Source organism: Phyllostomus hastatus, unplaced genomic scaffold (assembly GCF_019186645.2).
Source record: "Phyllostomus hastatus isolate PE091 unplaced genomic scaffold, TTU_PhHast_1.1 phas_contig_80, whole genome shotgun sequence".
NCBI classification, from domain to species: Eukaryota; Metazoa; Chordata; class Mammalia; order Chiroptera; family Phyllostomidae; genus Phyllostomus; species Phyllostomus hastatus.
Window position 1 is genome coordinate 12923789 of NW_025333960.1, and position 17599 is coordinate 12941387.

The following is a 17599-nucleotide window of genomic DNA, read 5'->3' on the forward strand; positions in this document are numbered from 1 at the left end:
AGGAATATTACTCCACTGGTTTACTGGTATGATCAGTATTTTATTTGATTTTTATTTATAACTTTTTTTGTACATATAACTGGTATTTTAACTAACTTATAACCAGTTTTTCTTGATTTTTAATAAGAAAAACCAGGCCAGAATATCTTTTTAAGTGATACTCTTCCATATAGGAAAGCTCCCTATTAATTGCAACCAGAGTGTAGGGAGGACTCAGCTGGTGTTAGTGACTTAGGGGCCCCCATTGTGTGGGACCCACAAGAGGCAGTGGTGCTAATCTGTCAGCTGTTAGACATCATCTTCCTTTATCTGTCTTTCAAAAGAAGTAGTTTTTAAAACTGCATCTCTCTAGCATCATATTGACTAACTGCTTATCAAGACTGTTATTGTTAGATATTTGTCCAGGAAGCTGAAACAGGACAAAAGAAAATTAAAACTTGGGCTTTTATGGGAGAAAATTTCTTTAAACAGTAGTCTACTTGCAATGCTTAGGTCCTTGCAATGAAAAGAAGAATGTAATTGCATTCATTTTGGTCATTTTTAAAACTTCCTTTGAGAGCTATTTATCAAAAGTGACCACAATCACTATCTTCATGACAATTCCAATCCCAGCTAAAAAGCGATGAGGTATATCTATTTGAATTACTTTGAAAAAGGCCCCTTCATGCAGAATAAATGAAAAGTACTATTATCAAAATATTCCTTTACCATTAAACACTGATTTCATTCAGAATTACTTGAGTTTCAAGAGACAACAATTTGACATCCCAATTGATTGAAATGTTGTGGTCCCTGCATTAGTAAAAATACCACTTGTTAATTTCTGTGCAATTTGTGAAGTTGGGCTTACCATATGTCTTTTATTACTGTTAGAAATAAGGAAGGTCATTTTGGCTCTGAGGATGGGTGACACTGGATTAAGTTACAAAAACAAAAAATAACCACCAGAACTGAAACCAACCAAATAAGCCATTGCCTCTTCACAGTCTGTTAGCAAGGGACGTGGTAGGTGGTAGGCACGTGAATGAAGTTTAGGTGGACGCTTGGAGAACTCTGTTAATGGTTGTTGCTAATAAACAAGGGACTTTAAAAGGCTAAGCTGCTAGACTAGTAAAATTTTTTTCACTTAAATCCTCTGATTTTTAGAGAATGACATTGATGTATAAAAAACATTAATAACTTAATGAAATGGTGATACTTTAAAGGAACCTAGAGAACTTTCCCTGTATTTAATGCTTTTTTGTGTGTTAGTGCAGAGAAACTCCCATAAGCCTGAAGGATTTTTTTTTTTTAATGATTAAAGGTTGGAAACATGTTCTCTGCAGAAGAGTCCAGCCTTTTGGTTAATTAGAATGGAGAAGACCAAAGGCTGGCTTAACTGCTTTCAAGTGTCTCCTGAGTTGTTCAGCAGAGGCTGTATAGCCCATTGCTACACCACCAGCACCACTGCACAAAGAAGGAAGTGTAGAAAGACTTGACTCAGTGTAAAGAAGAACTTAAAAGCAAGGCTGATTAACCCTGGTTATCACAGGGACTCTGAAAGAGCAGCTCTAAGGAGCTTTAAGTCTCAGAGGAAGAGAAGTACCTCTGGGCTTGGGTCTGAGCTCCGCATACTTGCCTTGGCCTTCTAACCTTGTCTATCACCCTTGATGACATCCAAGTTTATACTTTGAGGGCCCTGGAGCTGGCCCTGAGAACAACCCGCAAAGTTTGTATGCTCTAAACTCTTGCCACTTTCTGTGTTAAGACCATAGCTTTTAAAATTTGTTTTATGAAAAGCTCAAAAGAAAATTTTACCCTCCCAGCTAGCTACATATAAAGCATATTCATTTACAAACACATATCCAAAATATTTTCATTTCAGAAGGGAGGTATTTTTCTAAGTAAATTACTAATGTGATATCATCCTGTTATTTAATATATCTCTCTTTAAATTAAGTAAACAGTATTGACCAGTTCAGAAAAAGTCCAGTTATCCCTAAAAGAAAATATTTAATTTTAAAAAGTGACATCCCAAATAAAGCAATACTGCTTGTGTCAGGGGTCCAAGAAACTGGGTCAGTGACCCCAAGCTTAGCTGGACTTTTTTGTTAATCTTGGTGATAAAATGTTGTGGGGAGAAAAATCTATAGCTGATTTTTCATATGACCATTTTTTTACCTATGGTGTTTGACTCCTAAGTAAATATATTTCTATAAAATACTATCAATTTAGGATTAAAAGAAAAGTAAGAGTTAGAAATATAAATAATGAGCTAGTTGTGGTGATAATACTCTCAGAATATTATGTATTTTTACTATAACATGAAAAGTTTATTGCCAATAGTTTCAAGTTTCAAATATCTGAGTTATTAGCAGCAGTCAAATAGCAAGGAAATGCCCCAATGCAGCAGATAAAACTAAGTCCTCATTAACTTTGGAAAATTGGCAAACCCACTTACAGGGTTCACAAAACACAGGAAAGGTAGATGTGTGGTATGTGAAGAGTTCCAGGTAGGTCTTCTGTCCACAAATATTCCCCATGACAGCCTTCCATGATGCACCTCAGCCTACTCCACCTTAAAGGTACAATGTGTGTCTGATCTTTTGGCATCTCTGGGCCACACTGGAAGAAGAGGAGTTGTCTTGGGCCACACATTAAATACACAAACACTAATAAAAACTGATGAGCAAAAAAAAAAGTTTTAAGTAAATTTACGATTTTGTATTGGTCTATATTCATAGCCATCCTGGGCCACATGCAGTCCACGGGCCACAGGTTGGACACCCCTGGTTGCTGTTACTTGAATATTAAAATTTCCCAAATCCCAACCAACTTGCACTTACACAATGCCAGTATTATCCTCTTTTTAAATGTGGCTGTTTTTATAGGTATGTAAGCTTAGTACAGTTAATCTTCCCCACTCATGATCCCATATTTGCAGATTTGCTTACCCACTTAAATTTATTGTACCCCTGAAATCAGTATTAACAACACTTTCATGGTCATTTGCGGACAAGCTCAGAGTGGTGAAAACTGAGTGGCTCCGTGTACATATTCTCAGCTGAAGTTAAAAGGCAGTGTTCTGCTGTCTTGTTTCAGTTCTCATACTGTATACAAGTGTCCTTCCATGGCCTATATAGTGGCACATTTTTGCTCTTTTGTGTTGTTACTGGTGATTTTGCTGTTTAAAATGGCCCCCGACATAGTACTGAAGTGCTGTCTAACATTCCTAAGCTCAAGAGGGCCACAGTGTGCGTCACGGGAGACTCCATGTGTTAGATAAGCTTCATGCGGGAATAAGTTGTAGTGCTGTTGACTGTGAGATGAGTGTCAATGGATCAATAATATATATTGAATATAAAGGTCTTTAAACAGAAACACATATAAAACAAGGTTATGTATTCATATGGCCAGAAGTTCACAAGAACCTAACCCTGTATTTCCCTAATGGGGCATGTTTCATTATTCACTAAGTCATTGTTCATTGTGACTTTATAGAATGTAACTACCATGAATAACTAGAATCAATTCTGTGTGTTTGTCTACTTTCTGGTCCAGTTCTACTTTTGCTATGCAGGTCTTAGATGGACCTCAATTCAGACAACAAAACCCATTCACCAGGGATCATCTGTTTGTAAATAGGATGGATTATCTTCATCCTTGGAATCTGACTTCTGTGGTTTTCTCTCCGGGCCTTGGGGTGAAACACTAGGTGCATAATAAAATTATCGATGGAAATTTTCTTAAATACTGATGTGCACCTAGAGCAAAAACACTTCTGTGAACTTTGCATGCCAGTGTTGGGCCTTGTTTCCCAATTATGATACAGCAATGAACTTTTAAGTAACTGAACAAAATTGTTGGAGTATACATCTGACTCTATTCTAACCTGTTATGCAAGTAAATATTTCTGTTATCAACTGTATCAGGACCTCTTGTCTGTTAGCCAAACTAACTAGTTCACCATACATAGGATTAAATTTTTAAGTCTATCTATCCCCTTTGTTACCCTTTTCTGTTATTGGACATGCGCAGTTCTGAAAGCAGAGAGTGTGGACAATTTTAGTTATAGACACAGACCTTTTTCAAATTAGTTGATGTCAGATAACAGGATATACTGAAAACCAATGGTTCCCTGCTGGGTTTGTTTGTTTTTTTTAAGCTTTCATCATGGGAAAAATATTTAGTTTAGTGATTATAATTGGAGGCCTAGCAGTGGTATTCTGAAAAGTACCTATGTTTTTTACCTTTCTTTACCCTTTCTTATTCCTGTTTGAAAAGAGGCTATGATTGAAAGTGAAGCAAAAATCCACATGTAAGAATTCCACACAGTGCCTTTGGTCTCTTCCAGTGCCTTTCTCTAAGTGGGACAGGGCAGGATTGTTGTTTCTCTTTCAGAAACTTCTTATTTGTTACTCATTAAATAGCTCTATAAAGTGATATTGTTTGCAACAATAAAATTTATTTTAAAAGCTTCATTCTTCTGGAAACTGAACTTTCTGTTAATGTTTTAATTCACTTTCCAAAATACTCTTCCTGTCATTACTCTGTGCAGTTGTGTGCCATACACGGAGACAGGGTCAGTGGCTAGTGTACTGTTGCTTGAATTATGCCTTTCTAATACTAAAGAATGGCATAAAAAGCAGATAAAAGGAAAAAAACTACTTCTAACATGACATACTTCAACATTTCTTTCTTAATTTTATATGATGAAGATAAGCATGATTTGAAATACTTAATGTTTCACCAAAATATTTTCAAATTGACTTTTATTTAAAATCTTCATGCCATAAAAGTTCAAATAAAGCTATTACTTTGAGTAGATTTTGTTTATTTGTGGAACAATACAGAAGTCAATCTAGATATAACTGGGTTTATTCAAATCAATAGCTAATGCAGTAACCATGTGTGTTTCTTTACTCTTCATTTATGGGGAATACTATCAAGTATTTATCAAAAATAGAAGTGTACTCCTACCTTAATTTTTTTGTCTTAACATTTTCTTTTAATACCCACTTCTACGGTGTTGCAAGTGACTGGGACATAAACATTGTCCGCATGCCAAGTGCTCTCTATGTTGGTTTTGAATGTTCTGTGTTTGTAGAAATGAAAAACGTTTGAGTCAAACAAATACCAGAGTTTCAGAAAATCATCTGTTACTTTTTGGAAATAACTATTAACCTTCAAGATGGTTTCGAACCATTTTTCAAGTTAATGAATTATCTGCATCTTCAGAAAAAAAAATGAATGACTATTATATGTATAGTACAATAAAAGAACTCTCTTCCTAATTTGCCTTTTTGGAAATTCTACTTCTTCTTCTTCAACCCAACCCCCTTTATTCAAACAGACCAAAGAAGAAAGAGAGATTTCTGAAAAAGTTATATTTTTGCAGCAAGGAAGCTCTCCATTCCTTGAGTCTCAGGTAAAAAACAAACATAAAGGAATTTTCCAAAAGGGAATTGCTCTTCACATTGCAGTGCCATTCAAATGTCTTTAGAGAATTTTTTGTTTGTTGTTCTAATTTACCTTGCTGAAAACTAAGGTAGGTATATAATTTTTGCTTAGATTCTGGGGAGGGGAAAAGGAATTTTTTTTTACCATTATAGTTATCAGTTAGCCATCATTTCTTTATGGCTTTTGCTTCTAAGTCGTTATGTCTGTGTGTGGTCATTTCTAATAGTATGGAACTCTTTACCATTTGTTTTACCCATAGTATAATACTAATTTAGATGACTTTGAATGATTATGAAAGCTCTGAACTTTTATTGGTTTTCCCACTAGCCAAGTGTGATAAAGAAAATGCGAGAAGGAGATTCTGCAGGCTCTGTGGTTACCTCTCATCAGATCATTTTCCAGAAAACTGTCCCATCTACCATAGAGGTTATTTTTCAATTCATTTCAGTTACTCCAGCACCAACCTATAGATGAACCTGCAGTCCTTTTTTCTTAAGGCACATGTATTTCTAGATTCAAGTTTTCAGACAGTGATCAATGTGAAAGTAGAAAACATTCTAGTTTAAAATGTAAACCAAGGTGCTCATCTTCTCCTGGCCTGATTTCTCTTCTCTCTGTAATCTGTTAGGCTAGTCAGTTGCCTGGTCACACCCTGTTAGGCTTCCGAAGTACAAAAATTCCTTAACATTTATTTTGTCTGCCTTGCTGGAACTAACACCAAGGAGAGTGGCAAAGAAAGTACTGAGATGAAGAACTTCAGTTGTAGATAAGATCGGAACACTGTACTGACCATTATAGCCTGTTTAGAAGACTCTCCACCAATGTCCCAACAGCGCAAAAAATTTCATTATACTTCCTTGAACACAGGCACACTCAGTATTTATTGGATAATAAGTGTTGTAATGGATTTGCTCTCCTAAATAAGGGAGTGTAACTTATAAACATGAAGTGGTATTCACAGAAATTTGTGGAATGCTGGCAAGTTCCTGTGAAAACAACAGATACGAAGTACACTGTTGTGTTTTATGTGGAAAACCGCTTTCTGTGTCCACACAGGTAAAGCTAAATAACCTGTACAACCATTTCAGTTATGTTATCCAATCTTAAAATATAGAACCATCAGATATTTAACATACAATCAAATATATTTCTTGCAAAATTTACCATCAAAGTATGTTTCCATTTAAAGAACTCTGAAGTTGCAGCTCTGCATGCAGACTTTATCCCTAATTGAAGGTTAGAGTTTATAGTCAGGCGAGAAGAGATTACAGCCATAACTATTAAATGATAACACCAACCCTGTGCAGTCACAGCAGTGTAGCTCTCACCCTGATTTTCTTAAAGGATTCTTATTTTAGAAATAAGATACCATCAGAATTTCTAATTTAGCTTTTATATTTCAAATATAGGGCACAGAGGACTGGGTTATTGTAGACAAAATACCTACTGAGGTAGTTGATGGTGATTCGAGAAAGATTGTGACTTACAAGGTGGTGACCATGAGCAGTAGAACTGGTGACATCCCGGCCGACCTGTTAAGATCTAGTACCATTGAAATGCAGAGCTTCGATGACTTGGCCCGAGAAATGCAACTGAAAGAAGAAAGCAAACAGAAAGTATACACTCTAGGAAAGTCCTATGATACCGTGTCCGGAAAAATCGTTACTATGACTGGAAAAGCTAAGGAGGGGGAGAAGGGAGCACAGCCCTCCGCTCTGGAAGCGCTTCAGAAAGTGGAGTCAGTGAAGGTCATCCCTGTTATGACAGAGTACGAGGTCCTGGAAGCCATCGCTGATGAGAAATCCAAGAGAGGACCTGAGGTCCATACTCCAAAGCGGAAATTATCAGAATCCCTGGCTCCCATCAAGGAAGCCGAGTCCCGCCGGCAGAGTCCTGAAGAAGAAGACCTCAAGAAAGCTCAGATGCTGAGAGGGGACGCGGCTCTGCATGTGAACCTGGAGAGTGTGCAGTGGAGCAAAACTGAACACGCACCGGAGGGCGAGGCCCTAAAAGTGGGGCTCTTTGGACCCAGAAGGAAGAGCCTGTCGGAGTGGAGGTACTCCCAGGAACCGGCCTTCACCGTGGCTACTGCTCATTACCTTACCGAGTCCACAGCGTCGCGAGTCGTGGTAACCAGTGCCTTTCATTTGGGCCACCGTTTCAGATTCCAGCATGACGTTTCTTAGGCAGCGCCCTTCCACCCTGAACCTTTCCGTTTCTCTTGCTGTTTGTTTGGCTTTATGTTTGGAACCGCCAACCCAAGCTTTTTACTTTTGTTCATGGTTAAGTCAGTACCGCAGTCCAGCGAGCATTAAAACACTTTACGTTTTATTTCCAGCTCCCCGTTCCCGAGGTGTGATAGTGCTGCTGTGGCTTGCAATGAAGGGAAAAATGATCTGCTTAAACCAGCACCGCCCTGATCCTAATAACTCTCTGCTTTACCGAACAAGAGCTCATGGTCACCTCAATTTGCTATTTTATTTCCCATTCTTTTGTTTCCAAAGTCTGTATGGTAGATTCCTTCATCCCTCCTCCCTTTCTCCTCTGCCTCCAGTTTTGTCTGTAACCAGCTGCGAATGTGTTGTGTGCCTGCGTATGTACCTGTCTCTGTGCCTGACTGTTCATTTCTTTGTTCACTCAGAGTAAGCAGTCTTCTGGTGAAAAGCTCATGGATGGCTCTGAAATCTTCAGTTTATTAGAATCTGCGAGAAAACCAACAGAATTCATAGGAGGGGTTACCTCTTCTTCTCAAAGCTGGGTTCAGGTGGCCTTTTGCTTCTATCCTTGGTGTTCCTGACTCTGCCTATTTGCCTCACTTTATTTCTTTATGCCTTTTGCTGCATGTGTGTGTCTCTGTGTGTGTCTGTGTGTGCGTGTGTGTGGAATCCAAGTGGGCTTTGCCTCAAGCACCTCAAAGGTGCTGTCAGCTCTTCTCGTTTGTGCCTGCTTGGCATATCTGTCATATGCATTCAGTTCGGCATTCATTCATGTTCTGAAGAACATACTTCAGATACTCAAAAGGCAATGGTGTTGAGAAATTATAATAACATTTGATTTTTTAAAGCATTTTATGTCACCTGTCAGGTCCAAGAAAGTAGCCAAAACCAATATGAATGTGCTACAATGGCTTTTGTTCATTTTCTGTTGTTGCTTGTTTTTTTCAAATTGTGTTTTATACTGCATTTTGTTTCTTTTGCGGATATCCAGAAGTAACAGCACAGACTCAAATGTGCGTGTCAGGGCACAGAGTGCTCATCAAAGGCTGTGGTTGGGGGAATGAAAGCTAATTTTTATTTTCTGTAAATGTTTCTGGTTATAATCACTTGACACTGGCTTTAGGCATCCTGGTGAGTGGTATCTTTTGCTTTTGGGTTTTTTTGTTTGTTCTTTGACCTTTGGTTTATAGAAAGGCACACTCACACCACAGTCTTTTCCCATGCAGAAAACGGAAACCCGGACAGGGTCCAGCGAAGCAGAGATGGAAACAACCCAGCACCCCCAGCCACCGAGTACTGAGAAGGTTGTGCAGGAAACCGTGTTGGTGGAGGAGAGACATGTGATGAATGTGCATGCAAGTGGGGATGCTTCTTACGCAGCTGGAGATGATGCAGATGCCTCAGTGCAGGCAGCATCTGCAGATGCTTCTAGCGTTAAAGGGAAGGAGGGCTCTGCTCTGACGGAAGGGGCTAAAGAGGAAAAAACGGAGATGGCTGATAAAGCTGTACTGGAACAAGAAGAAATGGCCACTCCTTCCCATGAGCTAAAGGAGGAGCAGAGTGTAGCAATCCATGTTTCTGAAACTTTGGAACAAAAACCTCACTTTGAGGTAACTAGTAGTTAATGTTACTTTTAGCACTAAAGTGAACTAATATGAGTTCTTGAAATTTAGTTAAGCATGAAGATGGAGCTAAGTTTAATTTTCTACCTTTTTCAAGTGTGTTTTGTTTCTCTTATTTTCATCTTGCATGGCAAGTGTGGGTCTCATGCAAACATATGTAATGAGTCTTAATAATATATAGTTCCAAAAATGGTTTCTGTTCTCATTGTAATTATTGTAATGGATGATAGATCTGAGTAATACATGTCCAGCTAGGATATTAGAATATTTGATAAATTTATTTCTGATCAATGTAATCTTGAAGGACCAAAAACCATGTTTGTCCAGGTGCCAAATACCAGAACTTTATTCTTTATCCCTTTTCCTTGCAGTTCTTGAGGTGCTGGGGGTAGGCAGATTATGTCTTACTACTTATCCCTTCTTTCTAAGATGTTAACGTTTTAAAAGGCTAATTTATGATTTTTTAAATTTATTTATGAGATCGAGGAGGGGGAATGTAAAAATAGTTTATTTTCTTCAAAATGTTTCCCTTTATCTGGGACATTCCCTATAAATAGGTGCGGTGGGATTCTGGGAGACGGCTGGACATGTGTCTGCTGTGTGCTTCCCTTCCCAGCTTAGACCTGATGGCATGGAATATGTAAACATTTATGTCATACTAACCTGTGCTTATACACATCCACCACGTGGGGAGGGGGAAAAGTAAACTACTGGTACAAACTAATGGCCACTCTTCCCCACTTCCCGTTCATGCAGTCATCCACTGTGAAGACAGAGACCATCAGCCTTGGCAGTGTTTCACCAGGTGGAGTAAAGCTAGAAATTTCTACCAAGGAATTGCCAGTTGTTCACACAGAAACCAAAACCATAACATACGAGTCATCGCAGGTAAGAGGTCTGCGGAGACCAGAGCCCTGGCACCTTGTTCCATCCCCTTAATGGCTCCTCATGTTTAAGTGTAACAACCTGATTTTTAATTCGTGAGACTCAGCAGACCCAGCAGCCAGACTATCTCTATAGAGTGATGCAATGATTACAATTTTGTTACTTATCATGGAGTAGCAGGTAGCTTAAATCTGCACTGCTCTCTTTCTGAAGTTCCATTTATTAATAATAGTTAACTCTGGTCGTGTCTGGTTCAGCCGTCACCCATAGTGGCAGCTGCCAGGTGTTCATTGTGGCACACAGTGATGGTAGGAGACAAGTAAATCATCAGAGTCCCCAAACTAACATGGCAAACATCTGAAGCAGTAATGTAAATACGAGAGTGTGCTATATATTTCTTTGCTTGCTTAGGTTGATCCTAGTGCTGATTTGGAGCCAGGCGTGCTAATGAGTGCACAGACCATCACATCTGAAACTACCAGTACCACAACCACCACCCACATCACCAAAGTAAGTGGAGTGGGAATTGATCAAAGTAAAGCCTTCACTCAGGACTTCTTCCAGGTTGGGCTGCATAAGCAAATAGGTATATGACGATCAGGACGCCAGGAGAGCTGCATTAGACCTTTCACAACTGCTACAGTATCGTCCATTTGTCCTCGTGGGCTAGTGTCTGTTTAGGAACATACATTCCGATAACTTTTGCTTACTTCACACTATTGCTTGGCACAGGGTAGGTGTTTCCAGAAACAATGGCTAGCCAAATCCAAAGGATTTGATAGAATCCAAATTCTATCCTCATTTCTGAAATTAACAATTTAAAATAGTTGACACAGAGTTCTATTTCAGTTCTTAATGATATTATAATAACTACATATGATGTCACATGGGTACTACACTTACTGGGGTCATAACTTCATAAGTTATATAAATGTCTAATCACTGTGTTGTACACCTGAAACTAAAAGATCATGTATGTCAACTGTAATTGAAAAATTAGGGGAAAAAAGAATGATGTTACCTAAAACTCTGTTAGCACTTTCTGCCATTTCCTCCATCGAACAGTGATTGCTCCTCTGAGTGGGCACATTCGGAACACTTGTTTCTGCCTTTCAGACTGTGAAAGGAGGCATTTCAGAGACAAGAATTGAGAAGCGAATAGTCATCACAGGCGATGCAGACATCGACCATGACCAGGTAGTGTGTGTGAGATGGTAAATACCTCGTCAGAGAGATGGAGAAACATTTGTTGGCCCTACTCTTCCCATGCTATTTTTATGGTCCACCATGCAATCTAAACATTTTCTGAAGTAGCTTTCCAATATACAATGTACGATTCCTTTTGCAGTCATTGTACCTCATTTGTAAATTGTGTATATAGATCTAGCTCATAAGTCTCCACCTTGCTGCTGATCATGCATGTTCCTCCTCCTTTTTGTCTTTGCCCTTCTGTGATTTCCTGGGGATAGGCGCTGGCTCAGGCAATTAAAGAGGCCAAAGAGCAGCACCCTGACATGTCAGTGACCAAAGTAGTGGTCCATAAAGAGACAGAGATCACACCGGAAGATGGAGAGGATTGACCCAGGTAAGAGGTGGCGCTGATGCTCTTGGCTTGGCCTCAGCTGGCATGTGGCATGGGGCACTTTCCTCTCATCCTTCACCTGACTCCTCCCTTTCCTTTTTTCTCTCACTGGCATTTGTGGGGCTGGTTACCAAAAGGATGGAGAATTGCTTGGCGGGTGCTGGTCTGTATCAGGTTTGAAGGTTGTATCCTGTGGATCTTTTGCATTTACTGCCAGTTAGAGGATAAAGGAAGAGCAGAGCCTTTGCTCGCATGGTCTCCCTGGTGTTCCCTTTTAATCCACATCCTTCATTCTTTTCATTAACCAACTTTGCAAAGCCAGCTTTGATTTTACATGCCATGTGACCTAATCAGAACTAAGGCATTTACATTTTGAAAGGTGCAATTTGTGGGTTCCAAATACTAGTGAAATAAAATATGCTCCTTTCTCCTTTTGACAGCAACATAATTCCATTATAACCTTTTTCTTCAACTGTCTTTGGTTATAGTCTGTTACTGCTTCTGTTGTGCTTTGTTTTTAAATTTGAAACCTGAGCACTCACTTTCGTTTTGGATGTCTTATATTTTCTCTATTCTTTGGGTTGATTTTTTTCCCTTAGTGTTAGCGTTGTGTCTCAGGAGGAGGAAAAATGCAGTGCTGTGGTCCCGCTTTCCCCCAGGAAGCGCATGCCTTTCCAGCTGCTGTTTCGCCAGCATCATGAACAGACAGCATCCTCTGTGTGTGCATAGACTCGTCATGCATACTAACCTGCCATGCAAGACTTCGTGCAGTCTTCAGCATCCCTAGAGGGCTTTGAATGCTGAATGCCAACTGATGGGCTACTTGCACACTTGGCTATGTGTTCAAAATCTCTTAAACGTTTTACTCATATAAATGAAAGAAATTAGTCTTCTAACATTGGTTTAAGAAACATAGATTGACAAGAGACCCCTCTTAAAGAAAAACAGAAAAATCACTCAGATTAAAATTAATAATATAATTTGAAGATAGAAAGCAAAAAAGATTCTCTCCAGTGAGCTTCGGCCACTTGAGTGATGCTGTAGTTATTCAAGACAAAGCCTATCAGTGACTTACACTGGTGTTTTACAGCATCTTGTCAAAAAGAACATTACATAACCTGCAAGATACTTTTCTTGTGACCTTGATCTCAGATGTTTTTGAATGAGTAACTGATCAAATCTCTTTTCTGTAGGAATAACTTAGCCTGCACAGGAATCCAGTCATGCAAACCATTAGGAAAACCAGAGCCTATATGGAGTTCCCTCTTCTAACCCAACTGACTTGTGTCTGCCCGTGGAAATTTTCAGTCCAGAAGAACAGACCTTGACCATTAACAAAGACAAGGGCAGAGAGATCTTCCCATAATAAAGCAATCCGAATCAGCATCACTAACCTGATATTGCATGAAGCAATGATAAAATTACAAAAGAGCAGCATTTTTAATTTTCACAAAGTGTCTAAGTTTTCTGCTATACCTGCACGTTCATAACCAACAATATAAACCGTGATTTCATGTAACACATAAACAATCCATGCCTTTTATAGTTTATTATTATTAAAGTCTAAACGAATTTGAATTTCTTAAGTGACAGATCTTTTGTTTACAGATAAATGAAGATTGCCCTAAAATGCTAGAAGCTGTCTAGGTTCAGTGTGTCCAGTTCATCCCAGATTAGATGTGCCAATAATCGAGTTTATTCAGTAAACACTTGAATCTTGTATTTGTTTCATCTGGTTTTATTACTCTTAACCCATAAACAGTGATGACTCTCTGATCCTCTGGAAATATTTAATGCTTACAATCCTGCTTTGTGTATCTAATTTAATTCATTATAAGGTAGTACTGATTTTAGCATATTAATGTGATTTCTTCCTTGTTGTCCACTTTGGTCCGTGTTCAATCAGGAAAGCTTCCCTATCAAGAGTTCCCTATCAGAGTTCCCTGTCAAGTCCTAAATATGTAAATTGTGATTATTTTGGGAAGAAAATATGTATTTTTGTTAGTTTACAATATTATGAAATTTCACTCTAGAAAAACCTGTTGTGTTCCTGTTGGTTTTTTTTCTTTCTTTGTTGCTTTTTTCTTATATTTTTACATTGATTTTCTTCTTTTACTTGAAAAAGTGTTTTATTTCCAAATATGGTCCATATTTACAACCTAGTTCAGAGCCAAGCCTTAAACTGTACAGAATTTCCACTGTAATTAAACTATTTAGTGTTTAGTTATAAATAGCCTTCAAAAAGATATATTCTCCATTACAGTGTCTACTGCATCACACAGCCCATGGTGAATGTATGTTTCTGCACAGCAAAATAAAGATGGTTAAATGCATTCTCTGAGTGATAATTTCAGTGTTGTCTGTGTGTAGCCCAGAGAAAACATTTGCATGGCATCAGAGCCTTCATTCATCTGCATTATAGAGATGGCTTGTCTGCACGTGACAAAAAGTGTACATATGATGACGCAGTGTACGGACTCTTCCAGGTATTGGAGATGGGGAACAAAATACATATATAAATGTTTGGTTGCCCATGAAGGCCTTTTGTAAGAAGTACAGAATCTCATTTTCAAAGTTTTGATTTTTTTATAAGAAAAGAAACTCTGTTATATAACCAGAGCTCCTGGGTGCCATTAATCTACCAAAAGAGCCACACCTGCCCCTCAAGTCAGCTCCGTAGCTGAACGGGTTACCCGAGGCGTTCTGCAGAGGCCCCTGCAGCCTGTTCCTGCAGCTCATCCACGTCACTCTTCAGTTGTCAGCGACCGAGAATAAGACTGTGTCACCAGCTGCCAGCCTAACACCTAAACGTACTTGGTGGCATTTCCTACCATGTCCCACTTTACCTAACTTAGTAATTTTTTTAAGTCTTAATTAAAAAAAAATTTTCTTCCAGAAAATTGTTAGATTTAATCACACATCTTGGTCTTATCAAGGTCGTCAAATTCTTATCATTTTATCTCTGAGGATGTTACCAGCCTTATGGCTTGTCCTTATGGTCAACACCGAGTATTCATTTTGGGAACCAAAGCATCATTTAAGTTGTGTTTGAAGCCAAGCAAAAGTGTGCAGAGAAGAATCAATACTTCATTAACATGAAATGGCGTGTGGCCTCCCAAGGGTGCCTGCACCCGCTCTGCTTTGCTTACGTCCATCAGGTTGTCGCATGTTCACTGTCTTAAACCAAAACTAGGTTTTCATATTTTTCTGTTCTCGGCAATAAGTTCATTTATATAAACATTATGAAGGAACTTGTACATTTCAGCTTTCTTTTCCTTCTCTATTAATTACTCTTCAAAATTTCCCAGCCCCCACTCACTGCTGTGTGGGGGTTCCAGAGCCACTCCCACACATTGGTGCATCTGTGACAGCAGAACCCCACTTCTAATACACTCTGAGCTGCTTTTTATTGCTATATGGTAAGTTACAATAAAATTAGCAGCTTAAAACAACACACATTTATTATTTCACAGTTTCTGCAGGTCACATGTCTGGGCATGGTTTCACTGGATCCCCTATAAGGCTGAGACTGGGGTCTCAACTGGGGAAAGACCTGCTTCTAAGCTCATTCTGGCCGTTTGCACAATGCATTTTCTTAGGGTCATAAGACCCTTGACAGCTTGCTTCTTCAAAACCAAAAACAGAGGAAGATGAGCATATGTCTCCCAGCAAAACAGAGTCTTAGATGACATAATCAAGGAAGCAGCTTCCTATTCTGTTGATTAGAAGCAAGTCACAGGTTCTGGTCACAGCATTAACAAATTTAAAGTTTAGATTTGGACATTAGGCAAGCTTTATCTCACATTCCCTAATTCAGTGGTTTTAAAGCTTAATTTCACTAATGTATAAAACTGGCTTATGCTTATTGCTAAACTCTTAGGTAATCTCAGAACATTTTTTAGCTAACACTAATTCAGAAAAATGTAGCATTGCAATAGGTGTGAAAAAGAGCCTAGATATTTTACTTTAAGAAACTGAAGAATTCCCCTTCAGTTAGCTATTTGCTTCACAGTAAAGAAATGCTTGCTTCTCAATTTGCTCTAAGATTCAGGCCCAGGATCATAAGAAAACACGAATTTAGGGTTCTATTAATGAACAGAAAAGCCCACTGCAAACCTAAAGGCATGGAGCACAGGCTACTGGTAACCTGCAGTTCCTACTAATCACACAGGGACCTGAGAAGTATGAGGAGTTGCCAAGCCTTTAAAAGTCTACATATTTTCTCTGGAGCCATAAAGTGAATTGTTAACTTCTGGTAATAGCCTTCATTCGGGTAAAGTGCTGCCTGCTTTCCATCCAGTGGAGCTTGAAGGAGCTCAGAGCTCAGCCCAGGTGGGCCTGTCCTGCTCCTTCGGTAGCACTGGGATTAAAGGGTGGAGCTGCAGTGGTGCTGAGACAGCAACTGCCCCAGTGAGAGAAATGAGGACAACACACAATGTGAGAATTTCATGCAGTTTTACTCTCCCAGAAGAATATTCCATCCCCTTCTGCCCTACATTCCTTTGAAATTTCTCAGAGCCTCCTTGTCGGGTACAGTGAGATCATGGGCCTTGAACGACTGCTCAGCGTGTTTTTATTAAACAATCGCTATTATCTATTCTCTTCATTTTGTTAACTTTCTAGCACATCTGTTTTACAATTTAAGTCAACATCATTGCTAGCTGCTTTTAAAAGCCAACATGGAGTCTAGAACATGGATCCAAATTTGCTTCCAAACAAAGGATAGGTACCTCCCTGCCTCCCCCAACCCAAAAGCTTTTCTACCAGCTGTGAATCGATTTCTCTCTCTTTCTCTCTCCCCCAAACCCCCATTAAAGTCAATAAATAAAATTTTTTAAAGTGCCTTCATTTATTAAAAAAATAAATAAATGCTTTTTTTTTACCTTTCTCAGTACAGTAAGATAACCAAAATAGAAGTGCTGGCCTTGGCCCTTGCCAGTGTGGCTCAGTTGGTTGGAGTGTGGTCTCATAAACAAAAAGGTTCTGGGTTTGATTCCCAGTCAGGGCACATGCCCGAGTTGCCATTTTAATCCCAGGTCAGGTCATGTACAAGAGGCAAACAACTGATGTTTCTCACATCCATGTTTCTCTCCCTCTCTCTCTCCTTACCCCTTTCCCCTCTAAAGTTAATAAGCACGTCCTCAGGTGAGGATTAAACAGAATGTCAGTCGTGGATTTCCAAAGAGGTAGCATTGTGTTTTAATGGGTGTTTTACTCATTGAGTACAATTGCATTATTGCATTTTTTAAATACCTTTTTTTGTGGATGGCCATTGGTACATGCAAAATTGTGTTCACAGAAATGACATTTCATTTTCACAAATAGTTCCTTGTCAGAGCTGTTTAACCCTGAGGGAGGGTGACAGAAGGCAGTAACGCTCCCCAGTGAGTGTAGTTACTAACACGGGCAGACACACACGCACAGTAGCCTCTCCTGTTTCTTTGCAATGTTATCTTTTAAGAGACTGGGCAGGTTCTTGTATTGCAAGCTTAAGAAAAAGCTTATCAGCCAAGATAATAGTGCATTTTTAGAGTACTCCATGCAATATGAAGGTGCCAGAATATTTTTGGCTGAATTTCAGGCTTACTCATTCTCCTTGAATAATACCAAAATCTAAGAGATCCCTGAAGACTAGCAATGATGAAGAAATGCACATTTTAATTCAGTATAATTTACCAACAATCAATTGATGAAGACATTCTTAAATTTTTTACAAACCTTCTGACCTAGCAAATCTACTTCTGGGAATTTTTCCTAAAAAAGACAGAAATTTTCAGGAATTAATATAGAAGGATGTTTTTCTCCATGTTACTCATAAAAAAACAACAAGTCTAAATAGTAAATATTCAGCAAAG

The 17599-nt window shown here is 38.9% G+C and overlaps 1 protein-coding gene across 13 annotated transcripts in view; it reads left to right on the forward strand.

Annotated features, from left to right (window-relative positions):
- The window catches only part of EPB41L3 (erythrocyte membrane protein band 4.1 like 3), a 174430-nt gene extending 160353 nt beyond the window's left edge, over positions 1 to 14077 (forward strand). For 4 of the 13 annotated variants that reach the window (XM_045849666.1, XM_045849667.1, XM_045849668.1 and 1 more), the window contains 6 exons: positions 8882 to 9265; positions 10034 to 10165; positions 10574 to 10672; positions 11279 to 11359; positions 11632 to 11747; positions 12938 to 14077. In XM_045849666.1, coding sequence (XP_045705622.1) covers positions 8882 to 9265; positions 10034 to 10165; positions 10574 to 10672; positions 11279 to 11359; positions 11632 to 11742 — 807 coding nt within the window. In that variant the 3' untranslated portion in view covers positions 11743 to 11747; positions 12938 to 14077. The other 9 variants (XM_045849658.1, XM_045849660.1, XM_045849659.1 and 6 more) reach the window with 6 other exon arrangements.
- The last annotated feature ends 3522 nt before the right edge of the window (positions 14078 to 17599 follow it).